Source organism: Neoarius graeffei, chromosome 10 (genome assembly GCF_027579695.1).
Source record: "Neoarius graeffei isolate fNeoGra1 chromosome 10, fNeoGra1.pri, whole genome shotgun sequence".
Taxonomy (NCBI): domain Eukaryota; kingdom Metazoa; phylum Chordata; class Actinopteri; order Siluriformes; family Ariidae; genus Neoarius; species Neoarius graeffei.
The window spans coordinates 14,397,232-14,420,467 of NC_083578.1; the positions used below are offsets into that span (position 1 = coordinate 14,397,232).

At 40.3% G+C, this 23,236-nt stretch overlaps 1 protein-coding gene across 1 annotated transcript; it reads left to right on the forward strand.

Annotated features, from left to right (window-relative positions):
• Positions 1 to 1,681: 1,681 nt before the first annotated feature.
• On the forward strand, positions 1,682 to 15,877 carry stc1 (stanniocalcin 1). The gene is made up of 4 exons (XM_060930692.1): positions 1,682 to 2,200; positions 12,204 to 12,346; positions 12,905 to 13,116; positions 15,270 to 15,877. Exons 1-4 carry the CDS (start codon positions 2,056 to 2,058, stop codon positions 15,550 to 15,552), a joined length of 783 nt encoding a protein of 260 aa, XP_060786675.1. The 5' UTR covers positions 1,682 to 2,055; the 3' UTR covers positions 15,553 to 15,877.
• The last annotated feature ends 7,359 nt before the right edge of the window (positions 15,878 to 23,236 follow it).

Below are 23,236 nucleotides of genomic sequence, written 5' to 3' on the forward strand. Positions count from 1 at the left end.
TTGGCCACTCTTAAAGTTTCTGCTATCTCTATGATAGGTCTGGGGTTTTTTTTATCCTAATGGTGGCCTTTTTCACTTGCATCAAGACCTCTTCGGACCGCATATTGAGAGGACCAATGAACAAATTATTTAGCAGATGCTCTTATCCAGAGTGACGTACAACATAACCAGAGCAGCCTGGGGAGCAGTTGGGGGTTAGGTGCCTTGCTCAAGGGCACTTCAGCCATTCCTGGTGGTCCAGTGAATCAAACCAGCGACCTTTTGGTCCCAAAGCTGTTTCTCTAACCATTAGGCATGGCTTCCATGGATTCAACACTTTGAATCAACTCCAAACCTTTTATCTCCTTAATTTGTCATGAAATAATGAGGAAACAGGGCATAACTGGCCATGAAGCTACTTATCAGTCAGTTTTCCAATTGCTTCTGTGCCTGTGAAAATGAAGGGGCGGTAATTCCTAAAATGCAATATTTTTTAATTAAAGCTGAAAGACTTCACTTTAATCCCATCTTGATTGCTTCATGCAATTCAAATCCACTGTGGTGGTTTTGCACAGAGGCAAAACTATCCAAACACTTCCAGACCTGAGGAGGAGGGGGTGCGGGTTCGAAAGACACTTCGGGCTCTTATGGGACCATTTGATGATCACTGGAGTGCGCTACCGCACGTGCGCTGCTTATTCTGTTGCCAGATTGGGTGTAAACCCTCTGTACCGATCCAATTTTGGATTTTGAAGGTGAAGAAAGTGGTCTGGACGGATTTAAAACAAGCCTACACATGATATACAAACACAAACATCGCCAAAATAGATGTATTCATTTTTAATGTCAGCTTTGGAACAGTTCCTGGCTACCTGTGTTTGCGAAGGAGGTTTATCTGCTGGACCTCGTGCTGATGTTGGACGGGTCTGCAAAATGCCAGTGCGATAAAATTCAAATCATAGCTTATGAATGACTTTCAATGCTGGCTTCCCCCCCAATGACAGAGCACAAAAGTGCGCAACAGATTTGACGCAATGAAAGGGTTAGGCTGCTCCATGAAACAACAAGGGTTGGGGGGGGGGGGGGGGGGGGGGGGGGAGGTGAAAAAAGGAGGTGAATGAAAATGAAGTCACTCATTTGCTAAGCATAATAATGAAACGAGCTGTTATATTCAACCGTGCAAGGTGACAAATATTACACTGTCAGCAATGCAAATTGTCCAACTTAATAATGCGTAAAAAGGTTACTGGGAATCGAAATCAACTTGCAACTGCATGTGGAATAAGGATGAGAAATCCTTAAAAACTCTTCCACTACTTTGCCTACTCCAAGGATGCACCAATCTTTATCAGTGTGGAATAGTGAGATGATGAAAAGCTCACTTTTGGCTCAAACAGGATGCAACATCCAGAGCCCAGGAAAGCGACATCTCAACCTCATCCTGCTTGCCTATTTAGATTTCCACGGATCGATGACAAACGTGAGGGTGCACGTGGGATGCGTTGCTTAACTACCAATGGAAAGGGGGTGGTGGTGGGTGGAGGGGTGGATGGATGGATGGATGGATGGATTTTCGAGGGGGGCAAAAAGTTTCAGATGTGCATTTTAATGCCCGGATGCCGGGTTGTGATTGGGCTCTAAATGCTCGTGCATGGCTATATAAAGGGCGACCTGCGCTCCTGTCATGCAGCGAGAAGGGAAATTGGCGAGCACAGGATCTGCACACACACACACACACACACATAGATAGACATATATATATATATACACACACACACACACACACACACATGCACAGAGAGCGAGAGAGAGATAGAGATAGAGAGAGAGAGCCTTGATGATTGCTGGCTGTACGACAGGAATTTGGTCGTGTGTGTGTGTGTGTGTGTTTCATCTGCCACAGCACAGATCTGCACGAGATCAAGCCTTCGTTCCTGTCATAAGCGCGTGCATTGGCGTTTCAACATCTGCCAGATCAGATCCGCCGCCGTGCACAACTCCACAGGGGGAGGCTGAGGAGCTCGAACCGTCCTTCTTCTTCTTCTTAATCAAGAGAATTGAGGAAAGCCTCAAGAGATGCCAAAAAGGAGCGGACTTTGCTTGCTGCTGCTGCTGCTGCTCGTGCTACTGCTCGGGCTGCTGGTCGACGCATCGGCGCACGAGCAGGACGTCAACGAATCGTACTCGCCGCGGAGAGCGCGCGCCTCCGCCAACAGCCCCGGTAAGGAGCATCCTCCTCCTCCTCCGCTCGCAGCGCTTTTTTGGCGCTACTGTGCGCTGCGCATCCTCACAGCTCGAGCCACGAGCTGTCATCACGAGCTTATCCTTTTTTTTCTGTATATGAATTGCTCTGTTTTCATATCTGCCCAAACGTCTTGCACATGCATGCACTGTAGTTTACTTGCAGCATTGTGCATTATTGTGCAAGCAGCTTTTGCACCAGTGACTTGACCAAAATCAGTCAGCCGACTCGTTTCAGTATATATATATATATATATATATATATATATATATATATATATATATATATCGCGTCAGAGATCTACCATGTCCTGTATATCAAGGATGCAATCGTGCACTTGTCTTATTTCATTCAGTAAAGTCTATCAATTCAACATAATTTCCTGGCCTATAGATTTATTCATGAACGCTTTTTATTCTGCACCTGAAGCTGTCAATCAATAAACCGGCATAGTGTTTCTCCCTCCACATGCTGAAAGCATCACGTTTGGAGCGCACTGATCTAAATCTGAGCTCTCCAAAAAAGCCAGGATTCAGGATGCACACTAAGCCCTTCTGTCTTGGCTTTGGTACTGTGTGCTTATTGGACATACTGCCCTCTAAACTTAGAATAAAAGTTGCTGTGCAACAGTAGCAAGCAACATGTGTGATTTAATAAGCTGCATTCTGACATTATTCAGGAAGCTTGTTTGGAATTCTAACTCACCATGAGTTCAAGCAGAGCTCAGCTGGAGCCAAACCAGGAGCCCGAACAACCAGTGAGGTGCAAATTGCAGACCAATGTATCAGGGGTAATATAGCTATCGCAGTCCGAACACAGGGCTGAATGCGTTCGACATCAAGTGCCAGGTTCTTATCTCTGAGAAAAATATTTTGGTTTATAAAGCAGCCCGGTCAGCTACCTGTTGATTTCTGATTCGCGTCACATTCTGATATGCGATGCATCAATTGTTCGGCTAATAGTGAAGAATTAACAATTATTCCACGAAATCGAGTCGTACATGAGCTGATAAGTGATGTATGACGAGATTGAGTGGAATAACTGTTTTGTTCTATCCGCATTCACTGGATTTTGAAAACCAGACCATTTTTGTTTTTATTTCGTTGCAAATTCGATCAATAAAAACTTTACACAAAACGTCCGACAAAATAATTTCCACCTAGTCGGACTTCTTAAAAACCTATCGATGGCTGCACAAATTGACTTCAGTGTTGTATTTTTTGTAGAAAGTCCCGTCATGCTGCCATGCCGAGCTATAGAATAGCTTTAGACATTTATGTCATTCTTCCTTGGACATTTCAGTTCTGTAATTTTCAAACTTCTTTGAGCTTTTGAACCAGTCTAAAAAAATTCAACAAATTTTAATTCTGAAAGATGAAGAATGTCAAGAAACCGGTGAAATGACAGGAGCAATTTGTGAAAAATGCAATAATAGTAATAATAATAATAATAATAATAATAATTGGGCGGCACAGTGGTGTAGTGGTTAGCGCTGTCACCTCACAGCAAGAAGGTCCGGGTTCGAGCCCCGTGGCCGGTGAGGGTCTTTCTGTGCAGAGTTTGCATGTTCTCCCCGTGTCCGTGTGGGTTTCCTCCGGGTGCTCCGGTTTCCCCCACAGTCCAAAGACATGCAGGTTAGGTTAACTGGTGACTCTAAATTGACCGTAGGTGTGAATGTGAGTGTGAATGGTTGTCTGTGTCTGTGTGTCAGCCCTGTGATGACCTGGCGACTTGTCCAGGGTGTACCCCGCCTTTCGCCCGTAGTCAGCTGGGATAGGCTCCAGCTCGCCTGCGACCCTGTAGAACAGGATAAAGCGGCTAGAGATAATGAGATGAGATGAGATAATAATAATTCTTGAAATATAAAAAAAGATATGTTTTTACCATGAAATACTGTCATTCCATATTTTATTGCTTTTTTTGTATTTTTTTGGGTTTTGTTTTCAAGTAGAGTCTTTATTTCATCCTTGGTTGGTTCAGCAACATGCTCCGCCATTTTGTTTTTCTCTACTCACGGTATATAAGCTGATAACCTAGTAGTAGAGTAGCCAATCAGAGCACGCGATTGCTTATATCCAGTGAATGTGGATATAATCATACACTTTATCAAATGTTACTGAAAGCTGATTTGGCTAAACAAGCAAAAATACGAACAAATCAAGGTTTGCGTTTTACAAATCGTCAAAATCTGGTCAGCTTTTGGTTCAAAGCATCCTCCTCAAGGACTCTGAATTCAATGGAGAACTGATCATCACTGCTGATTTGGTCGACTGGGAAAGTTTTTTCCATACAGTAGGTTACATGCTTCTACTACATTATCAGAACATCGCTGAGGGGAAAGGGAAAAAAAACAACCTGATACAAAACGTAGTGTTTTCATCGTGAGTTACAGCCATAAGCTAAACTTCCCATTTCACAGAACTGACCCTGTCACCAATGCAAATTGCCATTTGATATAATCTCATATGATGAATGAAGGGCTGCATTAGTTAAAAAAACAAGTCAATAAAAGGGTTGAAGTTATATTCCTGACTGACACTATTTGTCAACTTTGGCTAAAAGATTGCACCAAGTTCCCATAAACTTGGATCATAGCTCTTAATATACATAGCTAGCGACATTACAAGCTCGAGGAAAAGTAACTAATCTCATTGAAGCTCTTCGTCAGAAAAAGTGAGAAATATCATCTGTGACATTTTAATTTTTTGTGTGTATCTTGACCGTAGGTGTGAACGTGAGTGTGAATGGCTGTCTGTGTCTGCATGTCAGCCCTGTGATGACCTGGCGACTTGTCCAGGGTGTACCCCGCCTCTCGCCCATAGTCAGCTGGGATAGGCTCCAGCTTGCCTGCGACCCTGTAGAGCAGGATAAAGCGGCTACAGATAATGAGATGAGAATGAGATGAGATCTCTAACAAATAGATTTTGTGTTTCTATTTGTGAACTGCACTTAGTTGCAAGCAGTTAGCATTACTGACCTGGGGGGGGTTTCCCAAAAGCCACTTAATGCTAAGAGCATCTTAACTACGAGAGAGAGTGTTCATTGTAATGCTCGCTCTACCATTTAACAATGATCTTTGTGCTATGATGGTTTTGGAGAACCCACCCCTGTTCATTCCAGTACTCTTGGTTCAGTTATTTTCTGGAAATATCTAGCTAGCTAGCTAGTTCAGCTTTACACTTATGCGGTAATCAATATAAATATGAACTCAATAGCTCCACTTGGACAGTTGCTAAATACTACTACTACTACTAATAATAATAATAATAATAATAATAATAATTCCTGCTTCCTGCTAATTTGTATGAGTGTAAAACTTTTTGATATCAGAATATCACAGCTAGTTGTCATTATAACTGCCAAACCACTAAACTTTGATATTTGAGCAATACTGTGTCCAACTATTCTGTATATACATGATACCTTGTGTAATTTGCTGACTGTAGCTATTTTACAAGCTAGCCAACTAGCAATCCCATAGGAGTAAGCAAACATTCTGAAGGAAATTGCTCATGCCAATCACCAAGGGAATTTAATTTTATTGTGCTCGCTGCCAAGGATAAGTGCATTCCTGTTACTGTTACTCACCTCCTCTAATATGCAAGTGGTCAGTCTTGTGCAATTTGTTATACAGACTAGCAAGGGGAAGTGACCGTACATGTGCTACAATCAAATGTTTAATCATTCCGTCTAAGTGTAATATCTCATGCTAATGTACTCAGCTGACTTGTTGGCAAGCCCCGATCACTCTGTACACAGTACAAAATTCATATCACTCAGTGCAAAGTGTGAAGAATTCGAGCATGTAGTGTGCCAAGAAAATTCAATTACATTGTGCTCACTGCCAAGGTCAAGTGAATTCCTACTGAAAAATCTGCTCTCTGTTTATACTCCTCCCGGGAGCGGCTGGTATAAATGGCCAAGAAGTCTTTCAAACATAGAGAGATGTCAATATTTTTGCCTTCCACATCAGATTACTTGGTTTTAATAAATGCCTTTGTTAAAAAAAAAAAAAAGACAGAATAGACTGAAGAAGCAAGGCTGATTTCTTTCTAACCCAGACTAGTGATAGTTTGAACAAAAGGGTTACTTTTCTGTCATCACGTTTCCCCAGATAATTAAATAATATCAGCTGGCTTTTTTTCGTGTTATTTCAGATATATTCCATTCAGCTAGACTCGCCTTCGACTTGTTCAGTATCATGCTAGCTGAATGGAATATATCTGATATACCACAAAAAAAGCCAGCCAATATTATTATTATTATTATTACTACACATACACACTCCTTTTGGGTGTTCAATGCGTCTTTCTCTTTCAAAATTCTCTCTTTTTAACAAAACAAACCTGGCGGCCATGTTTGCCTACAAATTGCCGCAGTCGCTCACTAGCATGGAAGTTTTACATCACCGACGTGTCTCTTTTCCAGTTTTTCGATGTCCATTGATATGTTTTTCTCTAATGAATATCTAATGAAGTTTTGGTAACGTTTCGGGTGTTCAACGTGTCTTCCTTTTTCCCGGCAAACAAAGAAATGATTGTGTGCATGCACAGCAGAAAACTTTCTCATTGAATATTCACATCAGCTCCGACATGTGACGTCATGTTGTCTTGACAACCATGCAATATCGTAAACCACATTCAATGCTCATTCTCCATTGGGTAGAGGGACGTAATACACATAGGATAAGCGATAATGTAACAATATCGCATGCTATCAAACCAAATGAATGAAACCCGCTAGAAGGGAATAGAATACATGTTTTTATTCCATTGAAAAAGTGTCCTGTAGTTTAATCATCAAGCTATTGATCGATGTGAGATTTTAGCCTTTAAGTCGTCAAGTGATCAATCAGGTGAAGTTTGTAGAATGTACCAGTATACAGGGAGTGTTCTTGATTAATTGGTTCAAGTTTGTTCAGAGAACTAATACATGAACTGATCTCTGAAGTCTAAATGTGACGTTCTACTATATAAAATGTGGAATCACTTTGTTTTTATGCAGAAGAATATGGAGGTCAGTGATATTAGTGATATTAATGTGTTTATTCTGGGCGGAATAGGAGCATCAAGTGCATGAATCCTAGCGGAGTGCTGCTGCTGGGAAATAAGGTAACCTTTGTAGGGCAACTTTTGTCACCTTGGTGGTCGATTCATTATTCCTGCCAAGGCTTTAGCCCAATGGTCGTGTCATGCTGTGGACAGAATGCCTCTGTTTGGGTCGTGCAGGCAGAAAATGGCACCAGATAGCATAGCACAGTTAGACCTGCTTTCTCTCACCGTCTTCAATGTGAAAATCAGTGAACTGGATCGCAATAGATAAAGCCTTGATCATAATGGTTCATCCTTTTATGCTTCTGCTGGTTGCACTGACTTTGTGTGCCAGCTCACATAAACTGTGGGGTCACTTGAACTTCCCAAAAAAAAGTCTGACTTTAATGTCCAAAAGCATATTAAATAGAAAGTAATTACCATGCAGTGATGCCAGCTTGCCAAGATGAATAAAGTGGATCTCTGTGCAGTGTGGGACATTCAGCTCTGCCGTGTCTCTGCTCAGGAAAACCTTTGTAAGGGCTCCACTTGGTATTTGCATAACTTCCTGTTGTACTTAGTTGCTAGGGGAGACATGTACTGACTCAGTGTTTTATAGACAAAGAGACAGTGGTGCTACAGTAAGCACTCGGAACTAAAATAGAGCAAACCTACTTGCAATAAACATATTGTACCACGATTGCAAGGTGTCTTATTACAGAAATGTAATCATTTTCAAAAATATATTTTTGAGTCCAAAAAGAGCTTATGGGTTTTTTTTTTTTTTTTGGATGTCAGTGTATTATTTTGTGGGGTTTTATATATACTATAGGTATTTCTTTTTCTTTTTAAGACTATTTAAATATAAATATAGGGTATAGAGCAGTAGCGAATGAAGTCATTCATGGCGTGAAAAAAAAAAAAAAAAAGCCTGACATAATCCTGAGATTCTGCAGGGCAACTGAGTTCAATTTAGGGTCATGAACTTCGGTAGGCAAAATCTGAACACACATAAAAATATATACCAAAAAAATCGATAGGGTACACTGTTGTCGCTGCAATGCTTGCCAAATCCATGACAAAGAGACAAAAAAAGAAAACGGTGAAAAGACAAAAAGGTTCATTGTCGACTCAAACCTGTTGGAACTCGCCATCAGGGCCTCTGTACACATTACAGGAGAAGCAAGCCCACTTTTATCAATGTTTCCTTAGTCATAATACGTCCAAGGAGATTGCTTGTTTTTTTTTTTTTTTTGTTCACACAATAAGAGCTCTATCTGGGGATCAACAAATCGATAGTTCACACCTCTTCTTGGTGAGTCAGTGTGTGAATTTTCATTCCCGGGTGGCCTCACTAGTTCATAACACAATTTCCCATGATACGTTTACTCATCATAACTGGAATGGTTCAAAGAAAGGAAACGCTATCATATTTCCCTTGCTGCTAACGTCACACACCACAGGTGTTGATGCATCATTAGATTAGGTCACAGACTTTCACTGAAACTAATGGTGCAGTCGTGATACACGTCCCACAAGTCAAATCACTTACACTGATCCAATCTAGCCAATTGATTGAGCTCTGTAGAGAAGATGCTTTGGTACTGTATAGGGTAAACAAATACAAATCTAATGAAGAGGTCATTTTTATGGGCTGATATTGTTTCATGCAAAATTACATGCAAAAGTTTCATGCAAGACTTTAGGTTTACTACACCAGCATCAGAACTGGTTCACAAAGTTATACTTATCAAATGAATTTACCAGCTTAATTAAGAAGACGGTTGAATATAGTGTTTAGATCTTAAACTTCTGTGATGAATCTGGTGAGGTCCATACCAGTAGACATTATTCTTGTTCCATGGCTTAAATTTTAGGAATGAATAAATATGTACATACTTGATTTATACTATTGGGTTTCTTTTTCATTTTCACCACTCTCTGTATTGCTGCTTGGAATTGAAACGAGACCGTCAATGACAGCGAAGCTCACTCCGGCCCCGTCTAGTCCAGAAGGAACGATCTAAAGTGGGCCACCTTGCGCAAAATGTTGCAAGCTATACACACTATATATAAGCTATATACATAAGCTATATCCACCCTAGGAATACCGACCTATTTGCCAGAAAGAATCCAAAACGGCGAGGAATTGACCGAGAAGAAGCGATTTTTGTTGAATTGCTCATTAAGGTTTAATAAGTCCATAACTTCATTAATAATTGTAATTGAGCAAATCTGGATAGAAGTCATATGCACCCTAGGGGTGCCACTACCTTCATGCCAGAAAGAATCAAAATCAGTGAAGAATTGAAGGAGGAGAAGCGATTTGTGTTGAAATTGCTCATTAGGGCGTAATTAGTCCATATCTTCATTATTAATTGCAATTATGCAGATTTGGGTAGAAGCTATGTGCACCCCAGACAGACCTACCTTCCTGCCAAAAAGAATAAAAATCGGTGAAGAATTGAGAGAGAATAAGCGATTTTCGTGAAATGGGGATGACAGATGGACAACGGACAACACATGATGGCATAAACTCATCGCCTGTCGGCCAGATGAGCTAATAACCATATTAATCATAATCGGTTTTATGCTATATATGTTACATGCAAATCAGCTAATCTTAATTAAGGAATACAACACTTCGGGGTGTGCTGTTATAGGAAAACAATCCACAATGAGGTGGCATGATGCAGCCTGACACATGAATCAGTGTTACTTCAACACCTTGATTGTTTTCCAATGTTTTATTTATTTTGTACCACAACGTACCAACAATTACGTTTTTCTTATTTATTAAAGAAAGACGTATTGTACTAATTATCCATTTATAGTTACGTTTAATGTTATGAGACAGGTTTGTTACGGTTACTGCTTATATTCTATAAGCAACAGCGATAAACATTACTTAACATACTGAAGACTTTCCTGCGGTGGAAAACCTACTCTCACATCTTACCAGGACACCTAAGACTTATTTCATTAATGTTAAATTTTAAAAATAATTGTATTTTTGTTTATTTTTAGACTTCGATTACATGGAGCATCTGGCATACAAGTCCTTGTCAATGAGTTGTATCAGATTGACAAAAGTTTTTCTTTATTAAATAACACCACATTTTTAACGAGTCTATTATTAACCTTAGATTTTGTCAAGTGTCCGTCGTACAAGTCCACGTGATTATGAATATCGTGAATTGTTACGAACGTATCATTTGAATTCCTGCCAGCACTATTGTCGGAAGTGCTGTTAAAGAAAATAAATGAATACCAATCAGATACGAGAATTCAACAGCCCTGTGGTATGGAACAGTTAAGAGTTTAAAATGTCAAAGTTTTAAAGTCATAACCATTTGTTTTGTTGGAATTTTCCTTGACGGCATTAAGACTTTGACAAGCATCTACCAGGACAAAGCTCATGTCAGACACCGAATAAGCGTTTGATAAGCCCTTTATAGCAACTTAATTTGAGCTCTTGTTCATGTCTGAACCTATAGACAATAGACGTATTCATCCTATGACATTTAGGGGCTTTCTGGTTATTTCATAAGTCTACCTTTCTGCCAAGCTGCATTGACACAGCAACACACAACCTATTTTTTTCCCTTCAACCCCAAAACAATGGGTCTGATGCAACACCAGTTTCTCTTTCACACACTAAACACATTCAAACACACACACACACACACACTGATGCCATGAAAAACATCTTTAATGTGGGGTGGCACAGTGACCCAATACACAGTGCAAGTCTGCATGGTGAAGTGTTTATAGTCCCTGGCACTGGAGTGTTGTAGGTGGTTTTGGCAAGCTCGACTGTGGAGCTGAGCATTATTGTCTTGTCACATGTGAGCGTAATGGAAGCAGCAGATCTTGTGCCAAATGCGACAGTCAGCAGAAACCAATACCGTATGGCACATATCCCCTTGCCGCCTCCCTGCTCATAAACCCTTCTCTTCTTATGAGGGGCAAACGCAGGGCACACAGCACCCAGACTGCGTTAAAGCCCCCAGGAGGCCGCCTATTGGTCTTTTCAGCGCAGTAGGTCACAAACGCAGTTCCAAGAACAGAAAACAACTACTGGAATACTCATAAACTCTTCTGCCAATGCTAGAAATGTAGAGTAATTATTCTAAATTGTGCCCTTGCCTTATATATTTTAAGGCGTCCAGTGGCCAGTCAAGCATGCTGTTAGTTGTCATATTAAGTCTGTGCATGAAGGAATTTGGCTTGGCATTAGCAAAGAATGGGAATTTATATTAGATCATCCATAATCATAGCAAAGTTACAATAATCAACACTGAGCCATAGTTTCTTCCCTAAATGCTATTTAAACATCTCATGAGACTAATGAAAATGTATTCCATACTTACTGATCTTCTTAAGAACATCAACATGTCCTTTTGCTTTCCAAACGTGTTCTTTTTCACCAAAAATTATGTCCAAAAATTATAGCGTATGTTTGGTTTCATTGATTGATTTGTTAATAGTTAATTGTGAGCACTTTATCTGGTTCAGTGGATCCGAACTCTATCCCAGTAACACTGGGTGTGAGCTGGGAATACACCCTGGATAGGATGGCAGGGCACCACACACATTTACACAGGTTCATTCACCTGTATGGGGATTTTATCTTTGCCAATTCACCTACCCACTTGGGAGGTGGGAAGAAACCAGAGAATCTGGAAGAAAAACTATGGACACAAGAAGAACATACAAACTTTCTCACAAACTCAGGATTAAACTGGGGAGCTGTGAGGGAGCAACACTACCCTCGAGCATCTCCACAAACCATTTTTTCATGAATTTAACAATAAAAAACATAAATATGGTGACTTATTTAGGTTATCGAAATATTTCACCTTAAGAATTTCCCTGTATATTTTGGTGATCTATGAGGGTTTTCAAAGAATATACCTTAACGTCTTAAGGTCTCTCTCTCTCTTTTACAGCGGATGTGGTGCGCTGTTTGAATAGTGCCCTCCAAGTGGGCTGTGGTGCCTTTGCTTGTCTGGAGAACTCCACGTGTGACACAGATGGAATGCATGACATCTGCAAGTCCTTTCTCTACAGTGCTGCTAAATTTGACACTCAGGTTTGTGTCTTTTTTATATCTTACTGAGATTAAAATTTTGAAGTTACCTGTACCAGTTTTAGTTGGTCAGTAACCCAAGAAACAACAGGCAATGATAACTTTAAAATGTCAAACCATCACTCCATTTGAAAACTGTTCTTTTATAATCTGGGGAATGTACGCTCCCCTCCCTGAAATGCTGATGATGCCACAGCTATCCCTGGCCTGAAGACAAGAGGGCAAAATTGGCTGGGAGGGGATAGGATACGGTCGGGGTGGGGGGTGATGTCATACTGTCTCTTCTGTCAATCATTGGCCAATTATTGGTGCCACCAATGGAAGGGAAGATCACACTTTCCTCTGAGTGTGTTATGCTGTCCTGTGATGCAATATGAGCAGCAGTTTGAAAAGATCTGGTTGGTTTGTTTCACTGGCAGGTGACTAACTTGGAGAGAAAATGGGGAAAAAGTTTAATACTTTTGCTACAATTGACTGGCATCTCCCAAATTATCTACATTTAAATATGCTTACAGATTAGAAATCTTTCAACTCAGCTCCATGTTTTGATCCATTTTCCAGGGCAAGGCTTTTGTGAAGGAGAGCCTGAAGTGCATCGCCAATGGCATCACCTCCAAGGTCTTTATTACAGTGCGTCGTTGTTCCACTTTCCAGAGGATGATCTCGGAGGTTCAGGAGGAGTGCTACACCAAGCTGGACATCTGCACTGTGGCCAGGTCAAACCCAGAAGCCATTGCAGAGGTAGCTCAACTGCCCAGCCACTTTCCCAACAAGTAAGACTCATCAACAAGCAATTCTTGAAGCATGAGAAAGCCTATGATTGTATGATTGTATATTTCTTCATGTCATGAAACACATATAGAAGCATTTGTCAGCAAAGTTGTCTTTGGGGAACTGTCGTACAGAGTACAATGGTGTAAAACCAAGTCAATGGGGACAATGTACCACTGCAGCAACTGACTAGTTTATCTGTTCTAGATATGGATAACCTACATATCAAAGCAATTATCTCATTGCTCAGTAGAATTATTTTAATTTCTTTGTGAGCTTTGGTCAATCCCAGTGTACATGTTTTTTTGTGTTTCATTTGGTGAGGAACTCAATAGTACACTCTAAATATAACAGGATTTGAGTCATTTCTGTAATCCAGGGCTGGGGAATATATAACAGAACACATACTGGGTTAATCTGACCACAGTTTGCGTGGGTTATGGGTGGAACCCAACATTCTTGGTTGCTTTAACCTTCCAAAACCAGGTTCAATATATACCACACTCAGCTCATTCATACCATTTATGGGTTGCACACTAGAGGTGATAGGAAATCCCCACCTTCTCATCACTATGTGTGACTCACACCTGTGGCAATGAGCCTGACATGACACTGGGGTCCAAAGATGTGAATCAGAGTGCAAACACTGAGGCAAACATGTCAGAACGACACTGTAGGTAAGTGGTAGGTGCTGTTGCTGGCCCTCACCTTTGTTCAGAGATGCTTACCGTCCAGTTTTACATGATTCCTTTCAAAAACAAGTACATTGTTCAAAAGGGTCAAAAGAGTGACCTTTGTTCATTTGCTTTAAGTAGACAGCTGAGTCCTAACCTGAGGAGGCATTTGATAGTTAACATTAACTAGATTTGGCTTTTCAAACCCCTCAGAATGCTTAGAATGTAATTTTTTAAAATTGGTCAAAATACAAACAAACAGGGGCAGCATGGTGATGTAGTGGTTAGCACTGCCACCTCACAGCAAGAAGGTTCTGGGTTCGAGCCCAGCAACCGATGGAGGCCTTTCTGTGTGAGTTTGCATGTTTTCCCCATGTCTGTGTGGGTTTCCTCCAGGTGCTCCAGTCCAAAGACATGCAGGTTAGGCTAACTGGTGGCTCTAAATTGACCGTAGGTGTGAATGGTTGTTTGTCTCTATGTGTCAGCCCTGCGATGACCTGGCGACTTGTCCAGGGTGTACCCCACCTCTCGCCCATAGTCAGCGAGAGTAATAAAAATGTCAATCATCACTATTATTAGTCAGACAACAAGTGATCTTTTTATAGTAAACAGTCTTTTTTGGGTTGACAAAAGATGAATGTTCGCTAGCTGTAAGTGTTAGCTAAGCTTATCATAGCATAGCTTCAGTTATATCTTTATTTTGGAACCAATTTATGCCACATATTAAAGCTGGGGTGGGTGGCATGGTGGTGCAGTGGTTAACACTGCTGCCCCACAACAAGTAGGTTCTGGGTTTGAACCTGCTGGTCGACTGCGTCCTTTCTATATGGAGCACGTGTGTTCTCCCCATGTTTGTGTGGGTTTTGCCCAGGTGCTCTGGTTTCCTCCAACAGTCCAAAGACATATGGATTCGATCAACTGGTTACTCTAAATTGACCATAAGTGTGAAAGTGAGTGTGAATGGTTGTTCATGTCTGTGTTAGTCCTGTGATAGATTGGTGACCCGCCCAGGATGTACCCTGCCTCTCACCTGATGTCAGCTGGGATTGACTCCAGCTCACCCATGACCCACAATGGATAAGTGGGATAGATAATGGATGGATGTTAAAACTGAAATCACAAACAGCAACATGAAAAAGCAAAAAAAAAAGTACTTACACAGCTTTGTGTTCTGTCTCATGATGCTGCAACAGCAAAACTGAGTCTAATTCTGGGTTATCACATTTCAGCGGACAAATTAAACCAAACGCTAGGCTATAATAGCAGCCCAGTCATTATAACATGTCACATGTACAAAGGTTGGGTTTACATAAAATGAAATAACCCAGCGACTGGGTTAGGTATAGAATCCAGCATTTTTTTTTAGAGTATAAGATGTATTTCTTCTATTCTTCTCTTATTACTTGCATCAACCTGATGCTATAACCATGCTAATCCGTTGTGGCATGGACTCAGTGGGAGTGTTCTGTGTCTCACTGCAGGTTTTATGGGAAGCTGCTGCAGAGTTTAATGGACTGTGACGAGGAAACAGTCGACCTATTGAGGGTGAATCTGATGGCCCGGTTGGGACCTGAGATTGCCATGCTCTTCCAGCTACTGCAGAACAAGCCTTGCCCATCCACTGCTGTGCCCACTGGGGCGGAGACTCGTGGAGGCTGGCACTGGCCCGCCAGTCCCCACCCACACAAAAACCAGCCTCATCTACGCAACAGGGACGCGACTAATCTCTTCAGCAAGAAACGCAACATGGATAACAGCTCTTAACCCCAACCATGTTTCTTGGTCCAAATCTAGAGGTTGTGCAATTTTGCAAAATGAAAAAACAAAACAAACAAACAAACAAAACATATTAGTGGCTCATTTACCATCAGAACGCAGGAATAATGTTAAGTCTCTCGAACAGCAAAAAAAAAAGAAAAGAAATGCACCTATATGAAAATAGCTTGAATGTCAAATGTTTATGTTTATCAACTTTAGATTGGATTTATATTGTCATAGAAATTCAAGGGACTAGTTTACCAGCTAAGCTTTTTTTTTTTCCTTTCATATTTTGAGACTGACCTAAGCACAGTTAAAGTCTCTTTTACAAGCTCAGTGTAAAAATCTCAAAAAAAATATTCAGGCCGTTGTGTAGAGAGTTCTTATATATATATATATATATATATATATATATATATATATATATATATATATATATATATATATATATATATAAAACGTATGTAAAGAGAAAAACTGAAAACAATGCCATCAATATAGAATCAATCATTTATATATCTATACAACCAATATATCTTAAAAAGGTTACAACAAAGAAAATATGTGTATATATACTGAATATATTGTTAATGTGAAATAGTTGGCATGTGCTATAAATATGAGAGTGTACTATTTATTTATTAACAGATATTTTACTATTTTTAGATGTTAAATTGCCACTAGATGTTAAATTGCCACTAGCCTTTTTGTGAAAGCTCACTCAGTGGGTGAGGGATATCTTTAAAAAGAAAATCTGCAGGAATTCATTATAAAAGACCAAAAAACTAAGATTTACTCCAGATGCCATATCTCATACACCCTGCGTGCAGTAACATTAGGTGTCATGAAAATTTAAAATCTTTTTTTTTTTACATTTTAACTGATTAGAAATCTAAAGGAAGGCGATCAGTTAGTAGATATTATTTTTCTATTTAAAAAAAAAAACAGCGACATTTGTTGCTAACCCTTGAGTGCAATGCTAGTGTCACATGAAATTATGAAATTATAGCCAGACGTAATGGACAGATGAACAACTTGCTCCCTGGTGAATATGACGAGCAGAGGTGGGGTCGAGCATGCAAGTGCTGCAAAGCAAACCAAGATGTCTATTTAAGAAAAGAGCCTTTTGGGTTTATTCATATTTATTTTCCTACTATATTATTTAAGTGTTTATTTTATTGCATTTCTGTAGATATTCTATGATGAGTCAGCCAGAGGTGTTTTTTTTTTCTTCTCTCTTTTCTCTTTTTCTTTTAGTACCACTGGCATTGCCGAGTGCCTGTATTTTTTTTTTTTTTTGCGATTCTTTTTCTTGAACGTTTGTTTTTCCTTTTCTTCAAGATAAGACCCATGTAATGACTCTGTGCTGGTCATGGGGGAACACGTTGGTCATTTGAGTCAGCTCACCTTCGCTGCAAGTGTTGTACGGGACCACTATAAAAAACTAAAAGTACAAAAAAGGTGTTGCGAGCATTGCCACTTACTGTGTATTTTGTGCAGGGTCAACAATAGACTGTTGCTTAGACTTATATTTTCAGCTTTAATAAAATCTGCCTGTGTTAGGGGGAAAAAATAACATCATCCAGTATTTTAAAGCACCGCTGGTTTTATTTTGTACGTGAAGGGTGGGTTTAAGCTGTTCTATAGTACACCGATGGTTAGCACAAACAGTTCAAACTGGAACAGTCACTGCAAAGTGTTTTCTGGAGCCATTCTTGACACTATGCAATATACAATGTTTATGAAAAGGCCTATTTTTTCTCTCAGAGTGTTTACCCGGGGTGGAATAGTAGACATCTCTGTTTAAGTACTTCATGTAGAAGTAAAGATAAACCAAGACAGGGACAGGGTGGGGGGGTTGGTAGGGCTTGTTGTTAGAGGCAAAGCTTGTGAAGACTTCGGGTCGTATCTAATAAAACTGCCACCAAACCACTATGGCTATTTTTTATTCTATGTAGAAAGAGAGCATTCCAGTAGAAAGGAAACGTAGGTCAGTTTTTGATATGTAAAACACTTTACGCTTGGATGTGAATGGATAAACGGTGCCATCGTGGTTTTGTAATGATTTCGCAGTTTGATAGAATTAGGCCCAAAGATGAATAAAATGAAGAGATCCAAGGACAGGATGCAATGTTAATTTTGCCACCCCTTTCAGATTTCATCTCGAGTCAGATCACTTTTCATAGACAAAATGCTGCCAGACTTTATGTTGAGTTCATGGGCTTATTCGCACAATACAGTGTAGTTCGACTTGATGCATTTTTATGTCGTCATAAGTCATTGAATCATCGATCGTTTTCATTAATCTCGTCCGCAAAATTAACACTGGCAGTGGCAATGACTGTTTTTTCTTAAACCAAATGATGTGCACATTTAAAATAAACTCACCAAACTATGCAATAATTCCTATAAAGGTTTCATGCTTAAAAAAACCCACATTCTAGCGGCCTAAGTAAAAGCAAAGGCCAGTCGACTTTGACTTTTAGAATACAGTAGAGCCTTTTACCTCCCCCATATGAACGGCAATGTAACTCCCCCAGTCCCGAGTTGACTGTCTCTCCCTGTTTCTTCTAAATATCAGTGTGTGTATGTAGTAAGAGACACATTAATATGTGTCTTTATATGCACTTTCCTCTTTCCATCTCTTAGGACCACTAATAAAAGGGCATTGAAACAATCTAAACTCTTTTACCTTACGCAGGTTGGGCTCAAGGTTTCAAAATTGAGCTAGAGAGACCATTATAGCTGTTGTATACTTGAGTAGCCAGGGATGTAGTGTGAGTGATGTGTGTTTGAGAGCGAAATCTCGCCTTTGATTTTGGGATTAAGAGCGATCTCTGTCTATGAAACACCAAGGAACTTGCTGTACCAAACAGTTGCTGCTAAACCTATTTCTAACCCCACTGTGTTATGTTTCAACAATTTTTTTTCCACTTGTGCTTACCTTGAGAGAGTACTGTGTCGCTGCAAAGATTTCAAAGGATTATAATGCCTAAATGTAGAACATCTGGGGTCTCATTTATCAGTGTGTGCAGGAGGTCTTGAAAGGTGCAGCAGAAAAGCGTTTGTACTATCAAATGTCAGAGATTGTGAGTTTGAATTCTGATGATGATGTTCGTCTTCGGACTTCAAATTGTTGGGTGGTGGTTGTGGGTCCAGAGGTGACTGATGAGGCCAATCTGGGCTTTGAAGGTCTGCCCACATGTCAACGTTCCACTTGCCAAGGTTGAGTACCTTCACTATCTTTTTGTTGTATTTCGACCACTGAGTGGGATCCCTGCCAGCCGTGCTGTGCTGGCCAGGGTGAGGTGAAGCAGGCTATGTTTGGGGCACCTTTTCTAGCCCCTTCCTCCATGGAGATGAGCAGAGTGAATCCTAAACAGGGCTGCTCAGACACCCAGGGGGCTGCCGAACTCCACTGCTGCTTCATTCCAGCAGAGAGCGACTCTATGCCCTGGGCCGCCTGTGTGCAGGTTCATGACTACAGCTTCCAGTGTTTCCGCACCTGCTGTTTCATCACTTGCCCATCACCACAGGACTTGAATTTGAATTTGAAGTCATGACTTGCACGTGGCTTGAATTAGAGTGAGGGAGAGTCAGCTGTCAGCCTTACTCTCTCTCATCCCAACCTAACTGGGCCCAGGAGCAAGACAGAATCAAGACGGCTGGAGCTAGGTCGGGATGCAGTGGATGGCCAACAGTGTTCTAGGTGTTGCATTGTGCCCTGTTTGCACTCCACAAATGCTTTGCCAGGTCTGCCTTCCTGCCCTTTGAACCACCAGGTGGTGGTCTCCTCCATGCAGTCTGCCGAGTCCAGTCTTCGGTTGTAACTCTGACCAGGGGGAGCGAGGGGTTACTAGTGCTTGCTCAAGGCACCACCCTTGGCTAGTGGAGGGAAGGAGACGCCTTACTACTCCATTGCATGGCGGTCAAGAATGACACATGCCCACTACCCTAATACAGATTCTACACTGTATTGTGTAACACATTCTACACTATATTGTGATAATTCTGATAAAGAGTCAAAGAGAGCAAAATTGGTCTGGGTGGCTGGGATGGCATTAGAGTCTCTGTCAATCTGTGGGACATGAGCAAATCGTGGGCGTCTGTGAAGTCATATATGATGAAGAGTGTGGATAGTGCAACCTTGTGATGCAGATTGGGAAAAAGTTGTGGTGGCTGGCTTCACTTGTTTCAGAGGAAGCACATGCCAGCCTTTTTCCTCTCTGGTTAGTCGCAGGCCACGTGTGTGTAGAACAAGTCTGAATACTTCGTATACGTAAGAACTGCCATTATGTGCTAGAACGTTGGCATTTATCACATGAATGGACATTGATTAATCTCAACATTTCTCTGCCACACATTTATAGAAAGAACTACTATATCCATACAAATATTGCCTTCAAAAAGATGATTTTATGGCTATGTTCCCAATCAATTGCTCTGAGTTCCAGTTTTGGAAATTCCCACAACATTGTTAACTGTTGTATTTGGGAATGTAGTTGGGAAATGCAAGACTTGTGTCTAATTTTTCATTGAAATGTGCATGTGGGAACTAAAATTGCACTTGGCAAACTTAATGAGCCACTTATCACTCTCAGAAAAGAGATGATGTTCCTGCACACCTTAAAACAAGGTCCACCTTGCAAAAGCTGTGATTACACTTTTATACCACTAGGGGATTTTGATTACATACTGTATGGTCAGGAGTGGCGGCATGATGGTGTAGTGGTTAGCACCGTCGCCTCATAGCAAGAAGGTCCTGGGTTCGAGCCCAGTGGCCGGCGAGGGCCTTTCTGTGCGGAGTTTGCATGTTCTCCCCGTGTCTGTGTGGGTTTCCTCTGTGTGCTCCGGTTTCCCCCACAGTCCAAAGACATGCAGGTTAGGTTAATTGATGGCTCTAAATTGACCGTAGGTGTGAGTGTGAATGGTGTCAGCCCTGCGATGACCTGGCGACTTGTCCAGGGTGTACCCTGCCTCTCCCCCATAGTCAGCTGAGATAGGGTCCAGCTTGCCTGCGACCCTGTAGAGCAGGATAAACGGCTACAGATGGATGGATGGATGGATGGATGGATGGATGGATGGATGGATGGTCAGGAGTAGCTCTAAGTAGAGTATTTGCACATTGCCAGGCATTCCATGCGACCATCAATAAATGAGATAAATGAGACTCCTGATCTTTAGAGTAGTAAAGAGTGGCGCCATCATTCAACCATATTCTTGGAAAGGGAGTGGCAGAGCCATGTCAGAGAAAAAGGTCACTCTTTGGAGCACGCCTATAACCATGCCTACATGTATGATCTTTGGTTGGGTTTCTGCAGCGCACTTGTGGATGAATCTGTATTCTCTTTTGTTTAAATCTGTTTTGCCTACTACTTATATATTCAAAATAATCAAATGCAAAGGATTTAAATGAGAATGTAATTGTTTCAAAAGTGTATTGGTATGTAGGGCTGTTTCAGGCCCTGAAGGTTTATCACAGCTTTCTAGTTATTTTTAATGTGCCATAATTGATGTTGGGAAAAATTTGTACTATTGTACATGATGGTCTTTGGTATGACCCGACCGTGAATAGAACTCACGATCTCCCGATGCATTGATCATAATTTGTGATTGCAAAGAATTGATTGGACATTAAAGCATGGAGAATGAAGTTCAAGGTAAAATGTTTTAGGTTAAGTTAAATTTGAGCCCTTATCCAAATATGTAAAGTTCACCATTACTAGAACGTAAGTGTTGGTATTATTCTTATGATTTAGATTTCTCTCTTTTATCACTAATTCACCAAGAACTGGAGTCACTTCCTCTTTAATCCAGGGCACTAAGGACAGAAAAAAGCTAGGCTTAATTAGCCATTAAACAGAATGGTACTTTCTCAAAACTTGAAATCACTTATCTATCTTCTATTATTATTATTATTATTATTATTATTATTATTATTATTATTATTATTATTAAATGTATCTTATTTGGCTATCCTGTCACACTTAATTTCCTCTCCCCCTTTGTTTGTTAAGGAGTTGATTTTGCCTAGTAGCTAACAAGATAAAAAACCAAAAGAAGCAGGTAAATTTGTTTTGCAAGGCATTCAGTGGATTCGTTGTTCTGATGTCCCTAATGTTACGCATGATAGAACTTTGTGATTGATTTGCACTTTATTATACACCCATGCACATATCTACACTTGAGTATATGTGACGGGTTTCTCTGTGCTTACAGGTAAAAGATGATTCCAATGCATCAACTTTGTGTCTTTTACTGTGTAGAAATAAACTATGATCATATCAGGCACATGGTGTCCATTTTGTGATGTCTGGATTTGTTGACTACAGCTACATGCGCTACATGCCGACATCCATCATACAGTGTGGCAACTTATTTTGGTTTTAGATGTATCTTTGTTCAACTGTGCTCAATAAAGCAAGTGTGTTTGCCAGGCTTCAGTGAAATTTGCAGCATCTCAAAAACCACACAAACATGACCACTCCATTACCAATCCTTCTTTCCCTCTCCCAATTTTTGCAGTAGATCTTACAATAGAAATTGTTCTGTACATCATAGACATGCTGTTTGCACTTGCACTCTGCCTTTGCAAAAAAAAAAAAATTATTTGCTTTAAAACAAGATCTTACCTATGTTTTTAAACTACACCAATCTGGCAACCCACTCATTAACTGTTCAGTCTGTTTTTCCTCCAATGAAACTGTTCATAGCATGAGCATGGGGCAGCATAATTCCTGCCCCAGTGGGCCTCAATTACCACTTGATGTGGTTCCCATTGTTGACCATAAGATGCAATAATAACTGTGTGGAGTTAAATAGTGAGCTTGCAACCCAGTGATTGTGTATCATCTAGAAAAGCAATCGACAAATCTAATCTACAAAATTTGCATTATATTTGACATATAGCAACATTTTTTTAAAATAAAGATGTCATTAGTATTTGAATTTAAAATGTATGGAGTTGTGAATGAGGGCATTTGTTGAAAAGCGAGACTGTACACTCTCAGAAAATAAAGTATATTACTGTACTTTTAGGGGCACAATGGCTTGTCACTGGGCAGTACCCTCTAAGGTATTTATTTGTACCCTTGATACAGGTGATTTGGAACATATATGTAAATGTTTGTCCCTAAAAAGGGGGTACATTAGTGTGGATTGTACCATGGGGTACAGAACTGGACTCCTACTGTACCCCTATTTCTAAAAGTGTACAGTACTGCTCATGTGCTAATAATAATAAATATTTATAACATAATAACCTGTGTTACTTTGGAAATCTTTGATACTGCATTCATTTTGGATGAAAAAAAGAAAAAATGTTTGAGACTTCATAGAGAATCATTTGTGGCTTCACTTTTAAACTCCAGTTTTATCACTTCTGCTTGTTTTTGCTCCTTTTCTTCCTAATACTGTAGTACCACATTAATAAATTGTTTAGAAACAGATGAATGCACTCCATTATAATGAAAATTAATCATGTCCTGTTTTCTTACCAAATAACTAAAATATACATACAGTAAATGTTCTGCAATATCAGGCTATTTTATTATTAGTTTAAAGTTGAAGTTGTGATTAGTTCATAGCTAGTAATAGTGGCTAAACTGTCTTTACAGTCTGACAGATATGAGTAAAATACAACCCCAATTCCAAAAAAGCTGGAACGCTGTGTAAACTGTAAATAAAAACA

Bases quoted from the DNA above. Each gene is read 5' to 3' on its own strand.
- stc1 (XM_060930692.1), top strand. From the start codon at position 2,056: ATGCCAAAAAGGAGCGGACTTTGCTTGCTGCTGCTGCTGCTGCTCGTG. The intron at 2,201-12,203 runs GTAAGGAGCATC...TCTCTTTTACAG, and splicing joins CGCCTCCGCCAACAGCCCCG to CGGATGTGGTGCGCTGTTTG. The intron at 12,347-12,904 runs GTTTGTGTCTTT...TCCATTTTCCAG, and splicing joins CTGCTAAATTTGACACTCAG to GGCAAGGCTTTTGTGAAGGA.